The sequence below is a fragment of the Brachycentrus maculatus genome, unplaced genomic scaffold (genome assembly GCF_059751285.1).
Source record: "Brachycentrus maculatus isolate JH-2025_06_01 unplaced genomic scaffold, ASM5975128v1 h1tg000717l, whole genome shotgun sequence".
Taxonomy (NCBI): Eukaryota; Metazoa; Arthropoda; class Insecta; order Trichoptera; family Brachycentridae; genus Brachycentrus; species Brachycentrus maculatus.
The window spans coordinates 60,356-87,416 of record NW_028281448.1 but is presented as its reverse complement, the minus strand read 5'-3'; the positions used below and the strand labels follow the sequence as shown (position 1 = coordinate 87,416).

At 29.2% G+C, this 27,061-nt stretch overlaps 2 protein-coding genes across 4 annotated transcripts in view; both read right to left on the bottom strand.

Annotated features, from left to right (window-relative positions):
• Positions 1-25,048, bottom strand: part of LOC148300427 (uncharacterized) — a 29,933-nt gene extending 4,885 nt beyond the window's left edge. The window contains exons 1-2 of the mRNA XM_088274823.1: positions 25,027-25,048; positions 2,900-2,934 (exon numbers count right to left, since the gene is read on the bottom strand). The gene's annotated coding sequence lies outside the window, so the exon portion shown is untranslated. The remainder of the gene's footprint in view (positions 1-2,899; positions 2,935-25,026) is intronic.
• On the bottom strand, positions 4,808-25,063 carry LOC148300426 (lysosomal acid glucosylceramidase-like). 3 transcript variants are annotated; one of them, XM_088274820.1, is made up of 13 exons: positions 25,011-25,063; positions 19,088-19,210; positions 17,595-17,731; positions 17,072-17,165; positions 16,240-16,369; positions 15,681-15,837; positions 11,523-11,680; positions 10,806-10,920; positions 9,553-9,669; positions 9,165-9,312; positions 8,425-8,492; positions 6,707-6,984; positions 4,808-5,553 (listed from the first exon to the last, which is right to left on the bottom strand). In XM_088274820.1, exons 2-13 carry the CDS (start codon positions 19,200-19,202, stop codon positions 5,454-5,456), a joined length of 1,617 nt encoding a protein of 538 aa, XP_088130946.1. In that variant the 5' UTR covers positions 19,203-19,210; positions 25,011-25,063; the 3' UTR covers positions 4,808-5,453. The 3 variants fall into 3 exon arrangements, with proteins under 3 accessions (XP_088130946.1, XP_088130945.1, XP_088130947.1); XM_088274819.1 differs by lacking the exon at positions 25,011-25,063 and adding an exon at positions 20,908-21,186; XM_088274821.1 differs by having other exon boundaries at positions 5,513-5,542; positions 25,011-25,053.
• Positions 25,064-27,061: the final 1,998 nt, after the last annotated feature.

Here is a 27,061-nt window from a genome sequence, read left to right as displayed (position 1 = left end):
TTGATCTATATGAAGTAACTGAGTGCTACCGAGAGTCAGAATTGTATTATTGTCATTATTGTCATATTATGATTCAAAAGAAAAGATTCCACGTATTTGTCAATCATTAGGTATGTTGCAATGAGGATAAATTACAAAGTAACACATGTTCAAACACAGATGACGTTCAATGTAAAAAATCAACTAGGTTTTTATCAACGTTAAATGACATATGACAAGAAATGTATTCATTTAATTCTATTGACGGCATGGACTATTTAGTGTGAATATCAGAAAAATGGAGAAAACAAACAAAAATATGTGTTAAGATCAAATTGCGTTATTGCTCATCGAATAGTGATTTATGATGTCACTAAACGTGTTTTTACTCAGTAAATCAATTGGTTTTGTTTGTCTTTCAAAGTGAACACCTAATCAAACACAAATCACAAGGTATACGAAGCAAACGTCTTATTGAGAAATATATTATTTTTCTTTATTAAATACAGACGGCTATTATTATTACTTGAAAAAAATATAATGAAAGCGTTTTTTTTAACTTACAATTAAAAACAGATATTTAAAATGTAATAAAATAATAAAATAAAAATTATAAAAATAAAAATAATAAAACCCTTATCCGCACCCCAATGGTGCATAGGGCACTGCGTCATATAAACGCAGTGTTATCTTGATCGTTTACACATGAAGAAAAGGTGATCAGCCCTCCGCTTCAGGTACCAGTCCAGGGTAATATTGAATAAATATGACAGTGAAAAAATCACTTATATTTATTTTACCCCGCTTGGGAATCTAACCCGGGACCTCCAGAACGGTAGCCGAGCGTGCTGACCGTTACACTACGGAGGCGGACAGGATTTTTTTTTTTAATTATATCTGTTATATAAAACTTTTGTTTCGTATAATGTAACAATGCGATGAATGTCGTTAAAAAAATACATTACATTGTTTAAAATCGTTACATTGTTTTAGATCGTTCACAAAAAGAACGATTATTGGCTTGACGGTCAACGGATGTTGATTATCTTCGTTTTTTTGTAGATTTTTCTTGCTATGAACGATTTTAAATATGTACTCAAATTGATATGAAAGAAGATAGAAGTCTGAGCACCCCATGGCTTACGACCTGGCACTTAACACTTCTTTTATCTTATTTCATATACAGAGGAACGATACATGTTTCACATCAATTTGACACTTTTAAATTGACATCTATCAAAGAGTGAATAATCCAGTACTTGATTTAATAAATAATATTAATTTCCATTTTACATACTTTAATATTAGATACAACATTTTGAGTGTGTTCAAATACTTGTTCACAAAATCTGGATTATCTCCAATTACAGGAGTTATTTTCATATTATTTTTTAACATCTCATCAAAGATGAAGAAGAATATGGAAGTCTGGGCATTTACGGGGCTGACGACCGTCATAGGCTGGTTTAAGTGATCACTTTACACACGTGTAGCATTCACGAAGTGAATTCATTTAGTGAAGTTCTAATGATTCAAGAACAAGGTTTCTAAATTGGTTCATATATATAGAACTTCCAAGAATTTGAGTAGTGTGGTTGTAAATAATGGGTAGAATTGGTGAATGTTACACGTGTGTAAAGTGATCACTTAAACCAGCCTATGACGGTCGTCAGCCCCGTAAATTCCCAGACTTCCATATTCTTCTTCATCTTTGATGAGATGTTAAAAAATAATATTTAATATTAGATACTCACCACATACCTAATGATCCAAACTTGATATATAAACATATTATTTTTGGACATCTCATAGAAGATGAAGAAGAATATGGAAGTCTGCTCAGTAAAAAATTGTGTGAAAATAACTCCTGTAATTGGAGATAATCCAGATTTTGTGAACAAGTATTTGGACACACTCAAAATGTTGATATATAAACAATTAAAGTTACTTCCAAACGCAAAATAAAGGAACGGGTAAATGATCGAGTGTCAATTCTGTGAAAATTGTAAAATAGTTAATATTTTAAATTTTTTCTCTCTCTTTTGTGGTTATATTTAGTTAAAATGGATAAAAACAATAACAAAATAAATGTTAAATGAACTCCACAGACAAGACACACAAGGTGGCTTCGTGGGTCTCTGCAAAAAATATTTTCAGTATGTTTATAATTGTTTTTTTTTTTAAAATAAGTGTATACAATTTTTGTAACTAAAAAGTAAATAAATAAAATTACATGGTTTTAAAAAAAAAAAGGTTTGTTTGCTGTAGTTTGTTTTTGGATGCTATTTTTTTTTCATTCTGCAATTGAGGATTAATGTCTCCTTAGCAGTACCTTCATGCGTAAAAGCAGTGCAAGTAGTCTGAAAGAGGAGAGCTGACCTTAAAAGTCTACAAGTACGATAAGTTGGGAGGGAGCCAGGAAGAATAATGTTTCAGTTTTATAAAATTTCATCCCGTGAATCAATGTTACCCAGAAAAACTGTACCGTAAATTTGTATTTCTAACAATGGTTTCGATTTTTTTCAAACGATAACAATTGCTTCCCACCTTTAAAACAAGGTAATATAGCGGATAATGCGTTTGGTTACCGAGATGGAGGTTTTGTGTTTGATTTTCAGGGGGTTTAAAATAAATATGTTTTATGCTTTTTCACTCTAAAATTTATTAGATTCCACCCCAGACTGGTACCTGAAGCGCAGGACAAAACATCATACCTTAAGGATTAATATAATGCTTCGTTTATGCGATACAGTGCCTTTTGCATCATTTGACGCAGATAAGGGTAAGAAAGATGGAATTTAAAAATAAAATTAGAAAAAAAATTCTTTGAGTAACCTCATCATATGTTCAAATTATATGTTGATAAAATTCGGACTTTATGTACGAAGATGTTATTATAAAATTAATTAAAAAATCTTACATGGATGATGAGAAGAGTAGCGAATATCAGGAATACGCGCGACGACACCATTTTGACAACTGTGCAGTATGAGTGGAAGTTCGTAAATTTATACCAAAACACGTGAACACACGTTCTTGGTCCGACAGAGGTCAAGAGGATGGAATTTGATTGAAACACTCCTTCAGATGTATTTTTTTACTTCTTTGATTCAAAATATTTAGAGATATTTATTTATTTGGCGTTTAATTTGTAGAACTCAATTTTAATTTACGTATTGATTGTAAATTCAAACACAGATTTTTTGAATCAACTGAGTTGTATTTTATTGTTAAAAAACACATAAAATTTTTATTTGTGACAATTGTTTCGCCTAGTTATAGCATTTTCAAACGAATGCGAAGATTAAATGGACTGACTGTCCTTATATCGCTCACTTCTTTCAAGAACGTCATAAATCAAAAATCGTCAATTTTCAGTTGTGCATGTTTTCGGAATGCCCAGAAAATGTTCTATATCCCAGCAAAAGCGGTATATTTTAAACTTAATATTTACCCGCTACAGGGCAGAAAAGGTTGTTTTTACATTTTGAAGAAAATGTAGTGTTTAATTATTTTTTTGAAATATACCAAATATTTTTCAAATGGACAAAAACTTTCAGGTTTTACCTAAAAAGATCTTGCACAGTAAAAAGTTCAACAAGTTGCTTGATATTTATTTTTAATATTTTGTATTATATTTTAATATTTTGTTTTAACTTTAAAAACGTTCTCCTGAAAAATCAAGTTTTTTATTATTTATTAATGACGTTCTTGAAAGGAGTGAGCGATATATCTGTACAATTCTAGGTACGTAAGTAATAGTTTTTGCATGTGCAGTAATAATTTACGGGAGACAACAATAGTTAATGGGGTATGTAGGCACGTATATATATATTTATTTTTTGGGAAAGGAAGAATCTATTGACATGGCAATTGTGAGAGAATTAATGTTTTATAGCTAAATACAATTGTTGGTAATATTACAGTATAATATAATTCAGTAGACTCAAAAAATCTGTATTTGACTTAACAATTAATACTTAAATATTTAAATGTATTCAAATTTGTATTTAATGATACTTGATTTGTTTATCTTAGGAGTTATTTGAATCAAGACGTTTAATTATAATTTTTTAATAATTGTTACGACATAATTTTTTGAAAAATACTTTAATTAATTTTTTAGACATTTTTAATTGCAATCTTAAAATTAAGAAAACATTACTCTATTCTTTCCAATTAAAAGACTAATCTTTTGTGCTTGGAGAGGGACTTACACTCATTTATGTATTATGTTTGTAGGTGAAATTATTTATTTTTATTATTAAAAATACATTTTTGCGTTTTTTTCGATTAGCATGTAAATAAGTCATATAATTTATAAACTTTATAAAATTAAACAACTTTATTTTAACCCCTTTTTTAATTGTTAGTACACATTAATAATGCACAATAAAATTAACATTTAGGAGTTTTTAAATCATATTTTTAAATCATATTTTTGAAATCATATTTTCAAATGATGTACGGAGTATGTGGAAGTTTTTGGAAATGGATTGTAATTAGCTATGAGTATTTTAATGTTTTAGAATTAAATAATCACTGATGATGAAAGGGTTCTTGTAGAAACCGGTTGGTTAAAGTGTACTTATAATAAAAAAGTGGTTAAAACAAAGTTGTTTAATTTTATAAAGTTTATAAAATGTGCCACAAAGTATCTGCGAAAACATTCAAGAAAACATGTTATCAAATGTTATTAATTCAATCTCGACAAAGACAAATAAATCTTTAATTTTTTTGATCATCGATGTACCGATGTTTTTCGGCGTCAAAATACCGACAAAAAAAAAAATGCATATTTATTTTGTAAAAAAACTTTTTTATCCCTTTCAATGTACATAATTTAAAATGAACTGTTACTGCAAACAAGTTATCAATAATTTTAACATACTATAATTAAAATGTGACTTTGTTTTAAAATCACTTCAAATATTTTATTATAATTAAATATATATAAAAAAATAAAACCATTATCCGCACCCCAATGGTGGATAGGGCACTGCGTCATATAAACGCGGTGTTATCTTCATCGTTTACACATGGAGGAAAGGTGATCAGCCCTGCGCTTCAGGTACCAGTCCAGGGTAATATTGAATAAATATGACAGTGATAAATCACTTATATTTATTTTACCCCCCTTGGGAATCGAACGCGGGATTATAATTAGGTTATAATAAAATATTTAAAGTGATTTTAAAACAAAGTTACATTTTAATTATAAAATGGAAAATTATAAAGTAAGTGCTTCAAATATATATTAAATTTTAACATACTTTAGAGAAAACATTACAGCAGTTAAAAGGTTAATTTATAAAAACCGGAATGATTCAATTTACCTTCTTTGTCTTTAAAATTTAACAACAGTTAAAAGCTTGACTTTTTTTGGTAAATTATTAGAAATGGTATCGGTGAATGAATTTATATACAAAATTCTATGAAATAGTGGTGATATATAAAATACATTTCCGTTTCGATCACCAGTAAATGACGGTGTGAAATGACTTTTCTGAGATGTCAACTGTGATTTTTCCTCTTTCTTCATCTTGAATTATAACAGTCATTGCTGTATCGTTCCTAAAACAGGAATTATATAAATTACACTGGGCAACAATGATTTTGTAACTGAAATTTTGATACGGCATTTTGAGTATGTCCAACTGGTCGACTTATAAGTTAAAATAATAAAAATCAAAATATTTTTTTCTGGCGTTTCTCATGTGTGTGATTATAATCCAGGATTCGGACCTCACAAACTAATAAAAGAGTTTCTGCTAATTAAAAAAACTTCCTTTCATCTCACCAATAGATGTCTCTACTGAAGTTCTAGTGATTCAAAAACAATGTTTCAAAATTGGTTCATATTTATAGAACTTTCAAGAATTTGAGTAATGTGGTTGTCAATAATGGGTAGAATTGGTGAATGTTACACGTGTGTAAGGTGATCACTTAAACCAGCCTATGACGGTCGTAAATTCCGTAAATGCCCAGACTTCCATATCCTTCTTCATCTTTGATGAGATGTCAACAAACAATATGAAAAATAACTCCTATAATAGAGTTCACTAGAGACATTTATTATTATTTTATTTAAGCTTATTATTCAACCAGTTGATTTATTTACAATATTTTGAGTGTGTCTAAATACTTATTTACAAATCTGGAGTATCTCCAATGAGAAGTTACGTTAATTAAATTAATGTAAAAAATAACTTCTTATTTGTGATAATCCAGATTTATGAACAAGTATTAGGACATACTCAAAACGTTGAATAAGAAATCTAGTTAGTTAGTCAAAAACTACTTATGTTATAAAAGTTATGAAATTTGTTTTGAATATTGAAAGCATTCACTTTGTTGATCACATTGATATATTATTTTGAGAAATAAAAAGACGTTGTTTTTTGATCCACTCACATTTGTATTAAAAACCAAATAGTTTCGGCAATAACCTGTTGCCCTCTTCAGGGTTTAATTTATGACTAAAATTAATTAAATAAGTCATAAATTAAACCCTAAAGAGGGCCACAGGTTGTTGCTGAAACTAGTTGTTGGATCAAAAAACAACGTCTTTTTATTTTAAAAAAATGTTATAAAATACCTGTGTTCGGAGTGGAGTGCCTCCACATGCAAAAGCTTGCGTGAATTGGAGAAGCTACTGATAATAAATACGATTTACAATTCCTTAGATACAAAAAAAAACAACTAAAATACTTTTAAAAGTACTTACGGATTGTAAAATACAACTGTGATTCCATTGTCGGGTCTCAAGAAAGCCACGTGATCGATAGATCCGGACTTGGTCTCCGAGAGAACTCTTCTGGATCCTCTCGGTATGAACTTGCTGAAGTGGCCGAGGGCATAGAACGAGGGTTGCTTCAAGAACTCGTCGTCTTCACTAATCACCACGACTGGACTAGAAATTATTGCATGTCTCCAATTCGGTTTTTTGTTTCTATCTAGAGCCATATTCCAATCCACCCATCCCACGTAATAGTGACGAAGACCCTGAAATTCAAACAAACCTGTTTCAGAAAAACAGAACAATGCAGAATCCAAAAAAAAATCTACAAATTTAGTCCCGAAAGTAGAATCTATTTTTTTTTTAAAGTTCCAACTATTATTTTTTCTCCAACCTTCCCTTCCTGGTGTTGTGTACCTAGTACACATTGCTTCTAATAACCATAATATCTCTATAAATATAATGAATATAAGGCTTAGATTTTCGGTATTTCTCCATACCATATGTACGCATTATTTTAAAAATAATATTACAATTATCAGAATTTATCGGGTACATCGGAGGTATTATATATAAAAACAGCGCGTGAAGAGTGTGCGCGAACCGCGACAATATATTCGCATCTCACTCTTGCACACATGCACTGTAAAAGCGTGAGGAGCTCAAAGCTCAATGTTCTCTAGCTAGCGGTCAGTAGCTCTTGAGCTCCCGACAAGAGTGGACCTATGCTTGTTTCTTGAGCGTTGTCAGATGGTTTTTTAATGTTTTCAGCAAATAAATCTAAATTATTGTAATTTTTACTTCATTTACAATTAATTGAGGTGATTAGCTATTAATGTTCGTATTTTTCCAATTTAAAATCGCTAATTTTTTAGCACCGGAAGGGAAAGGTTAAGGGTGAAAAATAACTACATCTTAAGAAAATTTCATCTTTGAGATACAAACATGACAACAGCACTCGTTCGCAAACGAAGTCACAGCCTTGGAGGACCACTACTAGACTCCGAGAAGGTGAAGCTCCTATCACCAAGAAAGGTCGTGAGCCACATGCCTCACATGGTCTTGAGAGTGAGCTATGACACAGAGGGAGGTCACAATACACCTAATATGGTTGTAGTGACATTAGGGATGCTAGATCTCTTGACCCAATAAAAAAAAATATTTTAAAAATACTGAACAATACCTAAATGCAATACCAAACGATTACAACAGAACTTAAAATATTTGGCAACCAAGTATTTAAATAACCTTCCTACAAATACAAAAAAATAAAGATATTAAAATGCTTAAAGATGAATTTTATATAAGTTAATCTATGAAATAAAAAAAAACAGACACACTCACACAAAAATAATTAAAATAAAAATTAACTATATTATTAACAAACATAAAATTATTTATACATTCATGTAGGTCTTGAGAGTGAGTTATGATACAGAGGGAGGTCACAATAGACCTTATATGGTCGCAGTGACATAAAGGATGCAAGATCCCTTGATCTCACAAAAACAACCAACAATAAGTTTATGTCCCTCTCCAAGCACAAGAGCTTAGTCTCTTTATTGGAGTGAACTACATTTTTGATTTTAAGATCTTTTTGTTTATTTAACCATATTGTGAGTGGTGTGGGAGTTCTTTTTTCTCTGCCTACCCCTACGGAAAAGCGGTGCGATGGTTCGTTAGTTGTTATTTATATAAATTTCTACCTCGATGATTCTCATCATATACTCTTCTGCATTCTTCCAGGACCCCAGAGCAGTTTTTCGGAATGAAACTGGAAACATAAAAGTACATTAGACATGAAAAAATTAAAAAAAAAAAATTTTTAGTTTTTAAAGTGTGCTTTTGTCTTTTAACGTCGGTAAGTAAGTTTAAAATTTGTTTAATTAAATTTTTACTAAGTAAACACCACTATTTCTCAAAATCTACTATGACACGTGTTTCGATGCATTCCGCATCATTTTTAAACACCGTATGTTAAGCTTATTCTAAATTTTAGGGTTGGGTCCTTGGGACGTTGAAGGTTGAAGAGAGGGTAGGAGATGTTTGTTATTTTTATTTATTCATTCAATTTTTAATATTTTTATTTCTTATCAGTGGGACATACTATAGGGGATTACAGAAACTGTAATTCCCTCTTGTTCGGCCCATCCACTTAATCATAAACTAGCTAGCTTCAACTCTAGAGATCCACAGAGCACCGCGATACCCATGAAATGATAATAAGTTCAAACATTTATTTCACCCCTTCCCCCTGGAAATTGAATCCGGGAACTCCCAGAGCTATAGCCGAGCGTACTGACCATTATACTATACTACGGAGGCCCTTTATTTGTAACATAGTAGAAACTAAAATTTCATTGCAGAAGCCAGACCAAAAAATCGTGTCGACCGGCGTTATTTGAGTATCAAAGGAGATAAATATGAAGAAAAAAATAATGCTTACGTATAGATGACTCGGTTTGGAGAATATATTTATCGGGAAAGTTATTATGAACCTCACTCATAGCAGTGGGTAGATCAATGTAAGGATCTGCATACCAATGTACGGAGATGCCATCAATGTACTGCATTACGTTTTTGTTTTTCGCCATCTTAAACAAATAGTTTTTTTTTTAATAAATCGAGCTAAATTGGAGATAAATTGTTTATACATAACAAAAAATTACAAACCCTAAGATTTAGACTTAAATTTAATTTTTATTTATAATAATAATTTAGATTTTAATTTAAATATAGTATTTTCATATTTTGAATGTTGCTTTATCGGTATTCTTAATGAAATAAGTAGAAAATTAATAATTAAAAATTTAATGTACATATTGAAGACTTACCTCATTTAGGTACCAGGGGAACATATAAATTGAGTCGTCTACTGCCAAAACTTGAATATGAGAAAAATTTTGATGATTCTTGATCGTTGGTCCAAAATTTTCAGCAATCCATTTGGCCTACAAATCGAGGAAACGATAAGGAAACTATTCTACTACAAAGATTTTCACTAGTAAATTGGTATATTCCAATGTAATAACATTTATTTTATTTTAATATTTTATATTATTTAAATATTCAATTTTGTATTATACAGGTGCTTCTAGGTGGCGCAAAATTTATCACTCTATGGGAAGATGTTATAAATTATGCAAATGGCGTCGTGCGTCTATCATATTTAAAATTTGTACACTAAACAGCTGCATTAAACGAACAAATTGCGGGCAAACAAATTGCAGTTATCAAACAAAACGGGCACAAATGTGTATCGTCACTGGCGACAGTCACTTGACGGATACTCGTATAATTTTTCCCACTTAATGGAAAAAAATGAAAGATTTATTATGATTATATATATATATATATATATATATATATATATATATATATATATATATATATATATATATATATATATATATATATATATATATATATATATATATATATATATATATATATATATATATATATATATATATATATATATATATATATATATATATATATATATATATATATATATATATATATATATATATATATATATATATATATATATATATATATATATATATATATATATATATATATATATATATATATATATATATATATATATATATATATATATATATATATATATATAATTAATCATAATAAATCTTTCATTTTTTTCCATTAAGTGGGAAAAATTATACGAGTATCCGTCAAGTGACTGTCGCCAGTGACGATACACATTTGTGCCCGTTTTGTTTGATAACTGCAATTTGTTTGCCCGCAATTTGTTCGTTTAATGCAGCTGTTTAGTGTATATATATATATATATATATATATATATATATATATATATATATATATATATATATATATATATATATATATATATATATATATATATATATTATATATATATATATATATATATATATATATATATATATATATATATATATATATATATATATATATATATATATACATAGTTGCCTTAGTATTGGTAGGCATTTGCTTTAATTTAAGCAGGCAGTTGCTGAAATTTTAGCAGGCAATTGCTGAAATTTTAGCAACTGGTTGCAAAAATGTTATGACGTACCTGCTGGGAAGGTTTCCAAGCCACTGAATTGATAGGGGCATATCCTATCATCGGCTCATTTCCAGTTGTGATGCCCCAAAAATTCACATCATTTTTCTCATATTCTTCTAAAAACCTGAAAATGAGATTTTAAAATTGAGCACAATCGTCGTTTGTATATAAATTCGAAGCGATCTTCCAGACATTTTTATTTTAAATTATAATCTCTAATTTAAATATCACTATTTCTTAAAATTTAATGTGACACGTGTTACGATGCATTCCGCATCATTTTCAAAAATTGAATGTTGTGTTTGAAACACCGCATACGGTGTTTAAAAATGATAATGATTGCATCACAACACGTATCTCAAAAGATTGTAAAAAACAGTGGTATTAACATAGTAAAACTTAAAATAAAAATGGATAGATTCTACTACAATGTGACTGCCGAATCAATTTACGAAATTCGGCAGTCACTTTGTGGTAAGGTCTTTATATTTTTTTTCATGTTTTAATAAGTAAATACCGCTAGTTCTTCAAATCTGTTGTGCGACGTGTTTTGATCCAATTCGCATTATTTTCAAACACCGTATGTGAAAGGACGTCTGAATTTTATGGAATGCAACAAAAACCGTATAACAATAGACTTTTAGAAACAGTGATATATATTAAGTAAAACATGAATTAAAATTGCAAATTTCTTATTCTGATCTAACGATCATGCTGTATAATTACTTGATGTGGTAGTCTGCATACGCCTGATAATATTTCTCGAGCACAAAAGCTCCACTAATTTTTCCGTTACTTTTCATCCAACCGGGTGGAGACCAGGTAGAAGCGATTAGTTGTATTTCTTCCGCAGCCGTTCTTTGAGCTTCCTTAATTAGTGGAATCTGGAATAAATTGCTTTTTATTTCTAAAACTTCTCAGTATTAATTAATAACACAAATTATTAGGATCCTAACCAGGACCTTGACAGGACACCGAAGAAGACTGAAACACATGTCAAAAATATAACGTTAAGTTTTGTACTATTTAAATTCACATACAAAATCCATTTCTTACATAAAATTATACTAAATCATGCCCTAAACCTTTATCATAACTTAAATGTAAATATAATTATTATCATTACTTAAACTCATTCAAAGTTTAATTCATTTTGTCAGAAAAATTATATAAAATCATGGCTTTTAACTCCTGCCTTGTTGTGGATATAATATAGAGTTTTGTCTAGCCTCACACCAGTCTGATGATGTCGGTTACGACGAAACCCGGTTGCTGGTCAAATACAATTCATGTGGAAAAAATTACATTGTTGTTATTTTATTCTAAAAAATACTGTATGATTCTCCAGTCTACAGATTTTGTATGGAGCATAGCGAAACATCCGTCCACATTCTTTTTAACTGTGACGCACTCGCTCGCAACCAAAGTCACGTCCTTTGAGGACCACTACTAGACTCCGAGAAGGTGAAGCTCCTTACACCAAGACAGGTCGTGAGCTATATGACGTAGGTCTTGAGAGTGAGCTATAACACAGAGGTCACGATAGATCTATTATGCTCGCAGTGACACAAGGGATGCAAGACTTAGTTGTTTTCATCAACAAGGCAATAATTTTCTTAGTTGCCTAAGAAAATTATTGCCTTTTATTTATATACAAGGATATATGGAATATTTTTTTATTTATATAAACTTCATGTACAGAAAATAAATAAGTACATTGGCGAACTTATTGCTGAAAAGCAATATATTCCAACCAATATTAAATTTATATTTCTTAAAAATGATAGCGGATATGTTGGTATTTGGTGTGGGTATGTCAAATTTTTGAAAGAGAAAATTTAAATTGGAAACAGAATGTGCAAAAGAAGTTATGCAGTTGAAAAATATATATAAGGCAACAGGACATAAAGATCTATCAGATTAAGTGGTGTTTTATTTAGAAAATATGGCAAGGCGAATAGGACAAAAAGGAGCTATGTGACAAATCTGATTGATATTAGATAATATTTTGTTGTATTATTTTTCGAGATCAACCTTATTAATTTATTATTAACTATGCACGTTCACAATCATGTATATTTACGTATTTATAATCAAGGATTTAAAGCATATTTTGATCATATATATAATTTATAATCTGAATATGCTATAAATCCTTGTACATAAAAGGCAAGGAAAATTTTTCTAAGGTAACAAATATATGTATTTTTTAAACGTTTATAGTAAAAAAAAAGAACGAGGTTGATCCCAAAATAGATAAGATACAATACACTAAAATACAATAGAATGAATGAATTCAATATTTTATATCAATTAAGTGATCACTCAACCAGCCTGTAATTTAAATATATATATATATATATATATATATATATATATATATATATATATATATATATATATATATATATATATATATATATATATTTATATATATATATATTTATATATATATATATATATATAAATATATATATATATATATATATATATATATATATATATATATATATATATATATATATATATATATATATATATATATATATACACACATATATATATATATATATATATATATATATATATATATATATATATATATATATATATATATATACATATATATATATAATGAAAATCACATCTTAATTTCTTACATATCGCTCACTCCTTTCAAGAACGTCATAAATCAAAATTCGTCAACTTTGAGTTATTCATGATTTCGGAATGCCTAGAAAATATACTATATCCTAGCAAAGGCGGCATATTTTTAACTTAATATTTACCCGCTACAGGGCAGAAAGTGTTGTTTTTGCATTTTGAAGAAATTATTTATTTTTCTTTTCAAGACCGTCATAAGTTAGTTGTGACTAACCCATCGAGCAGGAACGTTCTTGTCGATTAGTGCAAAAGTGTATTATTTCGGCATAAAACAGTGTTGCGCAAAAGGTAAGGCCATTTTTAATTAATAGTTTTGTATCAAGAATGTATTATTTTGTTTTGTGTCAGTATTGCAATGAAAACAAATAGCGTCCTGTCTGGTTTATATTGATTTATGACGTTCTTGCACAGTAAAAGCGTGACATCGACTGTGCTATTTTAACTTATGACACTATTGTCAATAAAACTTTCGTCCTTTTACAAAGCGGATTTGAACTAATTTGTTTTATGACACTTTTCCAAAGAAAAATTCGTCCACTTTAAGAAAAATGTGCAGTTTATTTAGGAATGTGTCATTATTGCCAGTAAAACAATCTACTATTTGCAAGTTGCTACAAATTGCAGCATGCGTCTTTCTGCACTTCTTAAATAGGTAATTTACGTTTGTCCATTCTACATTCATCATTATGACTTTTCGAGGGAAAAATGTTGATAAAATTAGTAATAAAAGATGTAAAACAATGCAAAAAGATGCTTTATGTAGAAATACATCCGACAGTAAAGGTAAAAAAAATTGTACGTATACTAAATATGCAGTCAATGAAGTTCGTTAATGTCTTTATTATATTTTGTGATTGTTTCAGGAAAACCGATTTACCGAGTTAAAAGCAAACTCGATTTCAGTGGTGTCAATGATGATATTCTTCAGCCGGCAACAAAAAGCAGAAAACGATCAAAGAAAAACATCTAAAGATGTTATTTTCTATTCTGATAATTGCAGTGGACAGCAGAAGAACCAATTTATGTTAGTTGCATACATTTTTGCTGCCCGCAAATAAATTATCGATTCAATCACACATAAATTTTTGATAAAGAGCCATACCCAGAACGAAGGGAATTCCGTTCACTCTTTAATTGAAAGAAAAATAAAACAAGCACTCAAAAGTGGGCCAATTTATACGCCAGAAGGTCTTATTTCATTAATTAGAACAGCAAAAAGAACAACACCATTTTCTATAAATGAACTTTCATTTGAAGACTTCTTTGATTTAAAACTTTTGGCCTCTGACTTCGATCATCTCCGTGTCTTCAAAAATAAGCCAAATGAACCTGTTCAATTTAAACAGATTAAAGTGATGCGAATTTAAAGAGATTCCCCTAGTTTGTTATTTTATAATGGGGAATCTTATGGGGAAACAGAATTTATGGAGGCCATCATTATAAGAAAACCTAAGCCATGTAAAAATATACCGCTAAAGCCTGCCTTCGTCCAAAAGCCTAAGATTTCTGACGCTAAAAAGAATGACCTTATGCAACTTATTGAAAAAAATTGAATATGAAAGGTTTATAAAACTTTTTAAATTAAAAAAGCAACTGTGCCTTTAGTGTTATCAAAAAACTGTTTTATATAGTAGCTTATATTTGTTTAAACTTCTATATTATTATCTGTTGGATGTTGTATTATGTATCTACGAGCATTGTAATTGTTACCATTAACTTTTTGGAAATTTTTGAGAAAATAAAATTGTATTGCCTCTATCTGTGTTTTATCCTTAAAACCAAAAAAATCCCAAACCCATATTTTTTATTTGAACTCCATGATTATTTTTAGGTATAACTGCTTATTTGGTATGAAATTATCTCAAGATACTTCAATTTCAGACTTCCAAATTCTATTTGTTTTAGTGATAATAATGACATATTTTGACATACTTCAAGCACAATTACTGAAATTTTGAGCAAGAACGTCATAAATCAAAAGGTAATGTTTAAATATTTTTTTAAATACACTAAATATTTTTCAAATTGAGAAAAAACCTTCAGGTTTTAACTAAAACGATCTGTTGCATAGTAAAAAAAATACTAAGTGACTTAGTATTTATTTTTAATATGTTTTATTATTTTTTTAAACTTTAAAAACGATCTCCTGAAAAATCAAGTATTTTGATTTATGACGTTCTTGAAAGGAGTGGGCGATATCTTAAAACCTTCAAAACTCACTTTGTAATCGAAATCTTCGCGAGTAAGTGAAAAATTTGAAAAGGTTACATCATCCACTGGTAGCTCAGCATAGGCATAAATGTGTGTGGAAAAATCAGTCCCACCAATAGGAACCCTTCCCATATTGTACTCCAACCCTTCGTCACTGAAATGGGATCTGAAAGACAGAATTCAGGAGATTTCAGTTGTCCGTAATGTTGTAGTTAGGGCGTTTGGCCACCATGTAAAATGTTCAGGAAGGCCATTTAAGTCACTTTTGCTTGGCAAAAAAATAATCATCAATGCAGTTAGTCATTTTTAACAAGTCAATATATTATACTTCCAAGTGTAATACCGCTTTGGGATTTTTCAGGGCAATATAAAGCTAGTAAGATATCGTAAATAGCGCGTAAATTCAATCACGCTTAACTGTCGTGGTCACTATTATTTTTCAAAACCGGACTGCCGAACGGTAAAATTCCGTGTAGTGCACAAGCCCCCATACTCGTACAAAACTCTTTTTCGTTACTTAGTGCCTTATTTATTCATTAACTCATTTTGATAGTTCATTAAAAGTTACCTTATAAAATTATCCTGTGCTTTTTTACTCAATGAATATACGTTTATACCGGTAGCATCGCTGAAGGACCCCCCAAATCCTTTGATGGTCTGGAAGATAATATTGCTGTTGATTTCTATGGAGGCCAAACCTGAAATTCAGTTGATTTTGCTTAAAAGGGATGATTGTTAAGTTTTGAAGCCACGTATTTGAGCCATTTATCCTGAAACGGAATTCAAGTTCAATAAGTTGGGACAATATGTCCTTCTCATGGGACAGTATGTCGTTTAATTGTGACAATGTGAATACCTAAGATTTAATCATAGACTCACGGACATATGTTATTAAAAACTCCTCAAGGGAGTTAAAGTTTTTTAATTAATTGGATAATTAAAATAAAACACTCTCCTTACCATCCATTGCTTACTTTGTGTAATACCACTTTTTGTAATACACAAAGTAAGCAATGAACGGTAAGGAGAGTCATATTATTTTATCATATCTCAACAAAGATGAAGAAGAATATGGAAGTCTGATCATTTACAGGGCTGACGAACGTTATAGCCTGGTTCAAGTGATCACTTTACACACGTGTAACATACCTCAATTCTACCCATTATTGACAACCAGACTATTCAAATTCCTAAATAATATGAACATAGCTCCTGTAATTTGAGATAATCCAGATTTAGTGAACAAGTATTTGGACACATTAAAATTATTGTAAAGTAAGGGTGTTATATAACCATGTTTATGTTATGTTTTGTTTTATAACCATACCACAAAGTTATCAATGCTTTTAATTTACGAAATATGATTACAATACCTCGCCTATACATTTGCTCTTACTTACGTGGTTCAATGATGTCATTCAGACGATGTCTAAAATACTGTATATGGTTGAAAGGTTCCAAAAAGCCTTCAGATTTGTAAAAACGTTGATTTCTCTGAAACAAAACACAAGGTAGGTACATTACATTAGTATCAGCGATGAACCGTAAAAATTCATATAGAGAGGCTAAATATCTTGCTGAAAACTTTATATACCTTCCAGATCATGGTCTATCATTTCGTTTTCCCCATGAAAGAACACTTTTCGATCCTCGCCATAGCTCATTATTTATTCTTCAGTTATTCCTTCTCTGTCCAAGACCCAGACTATGGGATGAATTATCTCTCCTTGTAAAAAAGGCACCTTCTCTGATATCTTCTAAGAAACGTCTGAGACATTACTATCTACCATTAGACTTCCATCTGTCCTTCAAACCTCATTCCTAATTTTTTCCTCTACCTCCTTCCCAAAACTGCCTTCTTCATTTGCTTTTTTTATCATTAATTTGTAAAAATGGAAAAATGGAAAAATGGAAAAAACTTACTTGGTTCGACGTATAATGTATGTAAGAACCTGGAGGCAGTGGAACAACTTTGGGTATTTCATCACAGTAGTTGGCATTACAGACACACACGAAGGAACTATGAGTATACTTTCTCTGCACACAAGGTTTTTCTTGTCCTGTAAACATACGCAAAGTTTTCCTTAATCTTACATATTATTATGAACAAACTTTTTTAAACTCTTATCTGCACCCAATAGTGGATAAGGGACTGCATTGTAGCAACGCAGTATTATCATGATTGTTAATTGCATAAAGGCAAGGTGATCAGCCCTAAGCTTATTGTGATGTCCAGGGTGATATTAAAAAAATGTGAGAGTAAAATTCACCTGTATTTATTTTGACCCAAATGGGAATCGAACCCGGGACCTCCAGCATGGTAGCCAAACGCGCTGACCAATTCACTAAGGAGACGGACAAACGTAATGAATATACTAATACATTTTTTTCATTAGTTTAACGTTCCTTTATTTTGAACATTTTTGTTATGAAAAAAATACAGAGGCATATCTTAAAGAAACTGAAATAATTATTCTCGTTAGTAAAATTATTATTTTCTTTCATGAAGTTTACAAAAGTAGCGAAATAAGACTGAAGAGTCGTAAAAAAGGAAATGCGCGTGGGTACATAGGGAATTTTAAAAATTTAAAAACTATTTGCTTTATTTATTTATAATTGTTAATAAAGTTAGTATACTCATCGAGGTTTTTGTCTACCGGTTTTGAGATGTACCCGTCTCTTCGTCAGGACAATCACTACAACTGCATGCAAACAATACTACACGTCACTATAATATTGCATTTCAGACCTCGGCCCTTAGTGCTTGTTGTTCTGCAATCCTAAGTGCATGTTGGTCCTCGAGTTCATCAAAATAGCATGTGATTAACATATTGTGTGAATAGTACTATGGTAGTGATTGTCCTGATGAAGAGATGAAACGTCTCGATACCGGTAGATAAAAATATAGGTGAGTGGTCATACTAACATTTAATAAAAAATCAACAAAAAAAGTAAAAATGAATATCTACAACGTAAATGCATTAAGTATTAAAGATATTCATAAAATTATGTGTACATTCAGATAAATATTGACACATAAAAAATTAGACATGACAATGTAAAAGAAAATTTAAAAAATCAGTTTTTGTATATGTATAAAATAAAACTATTTTTTATTTGCTAAAACTGATTTTAGTGCACGTTCTCACTCTGTTCATTTTAATTTAAATCTGATAATTTTTATTTTAAGGTTATTTTGAAATTTCAAAGGAGCGATAATTTTAATCCAGATTTTTTTTTATGTATGACATTGTTGAAAGGAGTGAGCGGTTTGAGCCCGTTTTATCAATATATTTGTATACTACAGCTATCTAGTTTACAGATATGAAATATGATTAACGTACGATGCCATTAGAAAATATTATAACATCATATAATTTTGTGCCACCTCGATTTTTTTTAATCAAAAAACTTACCGTATGCGTTTTTCCCGAGCAAAACGAAAGTGATTATAATACATATGTAAATATTACATATTACATCACCTTTTCTATTCAGGACTTTACACATTTTTGTTCCAAACGATTCCATACTGCTGGCTGAAAAAGAAACAAAATAAATACAAATAAATGCTGTAAATAAATTTATAAAAATAAAATTATATGATCTCATAAGAAATATGACCCTTAGCTGAAAAAAAATTAAAATCCGTACAAAACAATGACTTTTAAAAATGCGAAGAAGCCAGTTGGAGCAGTAAAAAAGATTGTGTGTGATACAACTTTTTTTTGTCAGTATGTCGTATTTAAAAATATTATTTTATAAATTTTTTGTAGTATTGTTGTAGATTATTTATATATATATATATATATATATATATATATATATATATATATATATATATATATATATATATATATATATATATAAATAATATATATATATATATATATATATATATATATATATATATATGTATATATATATATATATATATATATATATATATATATATATATATATATATATATATATATATATATATATATATATATATATATATATATATATATATATATATATATATATATATATATTTATATATATATATATATATTTTATTTATTGTTTCGGCATTAACTTTGTGGTAAGACATGTTACAATAATTAAAGAAAACACTTCGTTTTTTACCACTTGAGTTTAATTATAGACTACATGTTTCAGAAGCTAAACTTCCATCATTCAGGTCTGTATAATAACTTATTATACAGACCTGAATGATGGAAGTTTAGCTTCTGAAACATGTAGTCTATAATTAAACTCAAGTGGTAAAAAACGAAGTGTTTTCTTTAATTATTATATATATATATATCCAAAAATATAAGGATATGCAAGATTTTTAAGAAGAGTTTTAAGTAGGGTGGTTGTCGATCATGGGTACAATGGGGAGTGTTGCAGGTGTATAAAGTGATCACTCAAATATGCCCACAACAGGTCGTAATACCTATAAATACCCGGACTTCTATATTTTTCTTCGATTTTATTGAGATGGATTGACAAAAGATCACAAATCAAATCTAAAATTTTGAGAAATTCGTAATAATGTCCAGATGTCAGCATAAACTTGTTTTATCGTTTCAATTTATTAATACAACAATTCAGATTGTAGGAATATGACTACACGACTACGTCTTAGATTTACACAATTAATAATGACTTGAGATTCCTGAAGTATAAGATTGGTTCGACGTACTCATTTAGGTAATAAAGGATGTTTTTTTTTTAAGGTATACAAATTATAAATGAAAAAAAAACATTAAAAAAATGTATATGATATTGACTTTATTTAATAGATAATTTTATGCCATTATTGTTATAAATGATTTTAGCTCGAATGAAGCGCAATCGTGAAGTCCGATTTTCGACAACTGGGGCCAATTTCGCCAAAAACACGGCGAATGTTGACTTCCAAATAGTCCATTGTCTATGTTTTATCAGCATAGACTAGACTTTACACACCCCGCCGCGTGGCATGTTGCACCATCTTGTTGAAACCACAGCTCTGTCACATCACTGCCATTCAATGGAGGCACGAAGAAGTCAGTAATCATGGCTCTGTAGCGCTCTCAATTGACCGTAACTTTCTGGTCAGAATCGTCTTTAAATAAATATGGGCCAATGATTCCACCTGCCCATAGAGCACACCAAACAGTGACTTCTAAAGGATGTAAGGACCAGTGGCGGTCGGTGACTTTTTGTAGAAGGGATGCTGGACATGAAATGCTTATACTCGTACCTACTTCGTACTAGATATCAAATATGCACATCTAGACGCCATCTCCATAAATCCAAAACTCAATAATCACAGATCCAAAATATTATCAATTAATTTTTATTTATTTTAATTATTAAGTAAACCTTAGGTTAATAATATTCAACAACAGTTTTACTTCAGTCTTCAAGCTCAAAAGTAAACTATCAAAGCAACGCACGCACTAAGAACAATCCAATAGAGTATGTGATTCTGTTCATTAAACACATTAGTATTGAAGAGGTTTTTTGTACGTCAGGTCATTAATACCGTATAAAGTTGATAAGGATATTGGCTTGCGAGTCTCAGTGCGCATACGCGGAAAGAACTTAGGTTCTGACATTGTGCACGCTGTTTACAAATTGCATCCAGTATTGCTTGTTTACGTGTTTTTTACGCGTTTCACAGTATTTGAGAATGCATGTGTATTTAGATTCGCCAGCGATCTGTGTATCGTGTCGCTCGTTGCGCGTACGCTGAGACGGGACGATATATGCAGGTTCTTTTATAATGATAATTATTGTGTGATTTTGTACAGCACTGTTTTTGTAAAAAGAAAAAAACATAATTATGTTACAGCAACCATACATGGTTTTTACAGCAACCATATTTGGTTGCTGTAGAAATATCAAAATATTTAAATTGCATGTTTAATGATAGAAGTTTAAATCTTTTTACTCTAAAATGCAAGGGACGCTGAGCATCCACAGCATGTATGGACGGACCGCGTTTGGTAAGGACGTCTCGACAAAGGTTTTTGGGGTATTTTTCTCTAAATTCGGAAATTCTGCTTATTAACATAGCCATTTAACCAGAAGTGTGCCTCATCGGCGAACAAAATTTTGCGTTGAAAATAGGATCAAGTTGACAATTCGCTCACTCCTTTCAAGAACGTCATAAATCAAAAATCGTCAATTTTCAGTTGTGCATGTTTTTGGAATGCCCAGAAAATGTACTATATGCCAGCAAAAGAGGCATATTTTTAACTTAATATTTACCCGATACAGGGCAGAAAGTGTTGTTTTTGCATTTTGAAGAAAGGGTATTGTTTAATCATTTTTTAAATATACTTGATATTTTTCAAATGGAGTAAAAACCTTCAGGTTTTACTTAAAAAGATGTGTTGCAAAGTAAAAAGTTCAATCAGTGGCTTGATATTTATTTTTAATACATTGTATTATATTCTTAAACTTTAAAAACGTTCTCCTGAAAAATCAAGTTTTTTGATTTATGACGTTCATGAAAGGAATGAGCGAATTGTTTGGCCCATTCATCGTCATGGTGAAATATTCATGGTAAAATAGCAGAACGTACTCACTACAAATCAACTTTCAACTGTCAAATCGACAGTATGTGGAAACAATGTTGGCAGTTTAAAACCACCCTCTAAAAAAAACACCCTTTACGTTTACTCAACTATTTGAAGTAAAGAGTATATTTGTGCTCATGTACTTGAACTATGGCCATACTATTTTTGTTCGTAGCCCGTTTCATTTCCTTTAACCATAAAAAATTGTTATCATATGATTTAGGATACTATTTTAAAAAATCGTTTTCAATCTGTGACGCATGTATAAAAGGATTTCTAAAGATAATTCGTACAAAAAATCCTATTAAACCTCATTTTTATGTATGCTTAATGATTTATATATCGATAAATTATAATTTTTTACCTAAGCACTTCACAAGTTTTTATTTAAACTCTTTAAGCCTATGTGAGTCTACTTATTTGTGTATTCTTTCGTATACGTATATATATATATATATATATATATATATATATATATATATAAATATATATATATATATATATATATATATATATATATATATATATATATATATATATATATATATATATATATATATATATATATATATATATATATATATATATATATATATATATATATATATATATATATATATATATATATATATATATATATATATATATATATATATATATATATATATATATATATATATATATATATATATATATATATATATATATATATATATATATATATATATATATATATATATATATATATATATATATATATATATATATATATATATATATATATATATATATATATATATATATATATATATATATATATATATATATATATATATATATATATATATATATATATATATATATATATATATATATATATATATATATATATATATATATATATATATATATATATATATATATATATATATATATATATATATATATATATATATATATATATATATATTTATATATATATATATATATATATAACCTGAATGGGCTGGAGCATTTTGGTGTTGTTGTTTCATAAGCTAATTTTTTATTTTCAATGTCAAAAGACTTTTGAAAGAAAGAAGATTTGAGATGATTCCCGAGATGAAGAAAAAATGAGACATAAGAGCTAAAGGACATCACAAAAAAGCGTTCCATGACTGTTTCCAAAAGTGGAAACACTGTCGGGGAGGTAAATACTAAATTTACATATGAGAGGAATATTTTCAGGATCTAATTTCCATTGTTTATGAAGGTGATTACGGTTTTTTATTAATAATTCTAATTTACCATCAAACCATGGAGTGTTGCCTTGCCCATTATTTCCTAGTTGTCTCGGACAGAATTTACACGATTCAATAGCAAATGTAAGGTATTTATCAAAATTACATAGTTTTTACTAAGTTTAATATCATTATTATCCATAAAAAAATAGTTTAAAGGTATGTCTTAAGGCTAGGAAAATTAAATTAAAATTTATTCGACGCTTTGTGTTGCTGTCTATTACAATGATTGAAGAAAACACTTGTTTTTTACCACTTAAGTTTTATTAAAGACTACATGTATCAGAAGTTAAACTTCCATCATTCAGGTCTGTATAGTAACAAAAATATAATATATAAAATTGTTCTATAAATAAGGAGAGGGGAAAGTTAGGGGGAGGGGTTAGTCAAGGGGCGGAGTTTGAAAACAAAGGAAAAATGGAAAACAAAGGTGAAGAATTTTGAAACATTATATTATTTAATAAATTATTATTAGAATTCAGGTTTTTTTGAATGTCTAAATTTTCAAAATTATTCATAATTTGGCCTTTATATGGAACAAGGTGTAACAATTTTAATTTATGAGAGTGAAATGAGTGATTAATACAAGTGTTTTCTTCAATCATTGTAACATGTCTTACCACAAAGTTAATGCCGAAACAATTAATAAAATATTCTTGTCCATTGTTTGAAATATCTTTCAAGTTGTTGAGATAGTCAAGTACTAGAACATTGTGATCACTTAAAGGGTCATCTATGTTTGATATTACACAAATATTATCTCCATTAGTTATAACAAGGTCGATAAGAGAACTACTAGTGGCTGTGACTCGTGTGGGTAAAGTTTTATAGCAGATTTTAAAGTTATATGAGATTAACAGGTCAGTATATTTTTGCGTAGCATCTGTAGATTTTAAAATATCTAAATTGAAGTCCCTAAAAATGAGAGAGTCATTACCACTTTTGTTTAAGATATTTTGAAAAGAACTGAAAAAATCATTTATATTTGCGTTCGATTTTCAATATATGGCGTATATATTTATTGGATAAACTTATATATTTATGAGAACACAGACATGAAAGTTCTAAATAAAGTATAGTCTGTTTTATAACGTCTTTCTACGTATTAATTGAACAGCCCTCATATTATATTGCGATTAAACATTTTAATGCTACAGTAATAATAATAAAAAATTCTTACATTTGCTTCTCTCAGACGGAGCATGACCTTCGTTCTGATTAAAAATTATTAGATTCCACCCTAGACTGGTACCTGAAGCGCAGGACTAAACGTCATGCCTTAATAATTAATATAATGCTTCGTCTATGTAATATAGTACCCTTTACATCATTTGATGCAGATAAGGGTAAGAAAGATGGAATTTAAAAATAAAATATATAAGGAAAAAATATTCCTAGAGTAACCTCATCATATATTCAAATTATTTGTTGATAAAATTTGGAATTGATGTACGAAGATGTAATTATTAAATTAATCAAATTAAATTAAAAAATCTTACATGGATGATGTGAATATCAGGAATACGCGCGACGACACCATTTTGACAACTGTGCAGTGTGAGTGGAAGTTCGTAAATTTATACCAAAACACGTGCACACACGTTCTTGGTCCGACAGAGGTCAATAGGACAGAATTTGAATGAAACACTTTTTTTTTTAAACTTCTTTAATTCTTTAAAATAAAAACAAGCATAAATTTATCCTAAAATAATAATTCACAATATTTAGATGCATTTTTGGATTTGGCGTTTAATTTGTAGAACTCAATTTTAATTATCGTATTGATTGTAAAATCATACACAGATTTTTGAGTCTACTGAGTTGTTTTATTGTTAAAAAAACATTAAAAATTAAAATTGTGACGATAGTTTCACATAGTTATGGCATTTGTAACCGAATTTGAAGATGAAATGGACTGACGGTCCTTATAAAGCTATATAATTCTAGGTACTTGAGTAATAGTTTTAGCATGTGCAGTAATAATTTACGGGAGACAACAATAGTTAATGGGGTATGTAGGCACGTATATTTATATTTATTTTCTGGGAAAGGAAGAATCTATTGACATGGCAATTGTGAGAGAATAATTGTTTTAAAGCTATTTACAATTGTTGGTAATATTACAGTAAAATACAATTCAGTAGACTAAAAAAAAACTGTGTTTGATTTAAAAATTAATACATAAATATTTAAATGTATTCAAATTTGTATTTAATGATACTTGATTTGATTATCTTAGGAGTTATTTGAATAAAGACTTATAATTAATTTTTTAAGTAATTTTCAAGACTATTGGATTTTTATTCTAGACATTTCTACTCTACAATCTTAAAAATAATATTCTTTCCCATAAAGAGACTAATCCATTGTGCTTGGAGAGGGACTTACACTCATTTCTTTATGTTTGTAGGTGATATAATTTATTTTTATTTTTACTTTTGTCCTCCTCTGTAGTGTAATGGTCAGCACGCTCAGCTACCGTGCTGGTGGTCTCGGGTTCGATTCCCAGAGGGGGTCAAATAAATATAAGAGATTTTTCACTCTTATATTCATTCAATATTACCCTGGACTGGTACCTGAAGCGGAGGGCTGATTACCTCTCCTTCGTGTGTTAACGATCAAGATAACACTATGTTCATATAATGCAATGCCCTATGCACCATTAGGGTGCGGATACGGGTTTGAAAAAAAAATATTAATAATTTTCATGTATATAAGTCATATAATTTATTGTTTTTAATTCAATCTCGACAAAGATAAATAAATCTTAAATTTTTATATTTCAACATCGATATACCGATGTTTTTCAGCGTCGAAATACCAACAAAAAATAATAATGCATATTTATAGTATTTATTGATTCGGCATTAACTTTGTGGAATGACATGATTATTTTATTAAAATAAAACACTTGAATAATCCACTTAATCGAGTTTTATTTTTATTTACGACTAGTTTCGAAAACGACAATTGTTTTCATCTTCTGGAACAAATTAAAACGGTATTCATTAATAATGGTTTTAATTTGTAACAGAAGATGAAAACAACTGTCGTTTTCGAAACTAGTCGTAAATAAAAACAAAACTCGATTAGGTGGAGTATTGAAGTGTTTAATTTGAATAAAATAATGCATATTTAATTTGTAAAAACCTTTTTCTTCCCCCATCAATCCACACAATTTGAAATGAACCTTTACTGCAATGAAGTTTTCAACAATTTTAAAAAAACTTTAAAAAAAGAAAAACTTTCTTTCTTTAAGAAAACACTTCAGCAGTTAAACGGTTAATTTATAAACACCGGAATGGTCCAATTTATCTTCTTTGTCTTTATAATTTAACATCTTCTTCTTCTTCAAACCCTCATCTGCACCCGATGGTGCATAGGGCACTGCATCATATAAACGCAGTGGTATCTTCATCATGACCACACGAAAGAAAGGTGATCAGCCCTCCGCTTCAGGTACCAGTCCAGGGTAATATTGAATAAATATTAGAGTGAAAAAATCACTTAAATTTATTTAACCCCCCCTGGGAATCGAGCCCGGCACCTC

Excerpts from the sequence above, each read along its gene's own strand:
- LOC148300426 (XM_088274820.1), bottom strand. The coding sequence starts at position 19,202 with ATGGAATCGTTTGGAACAAAAATGTGTAAAGTCCTGAATAGAAAAGGT. Across the intron at positions 16,370-17,071 it reads GAATGACATCATTGAACCAC|GTTTGGCCTCCATAGAAATC; the intron begins GTAAGTAAGAGC and ends ACTGAATTTCAG. Across the intron at positions 9,313-9,552 it reads TCCCCTGGTACCTAAATGAG|ATGGCGAAAAACAAAAACGT; the intron begins GTAAGTCTTCAA and ends TATTTGTTTAAG.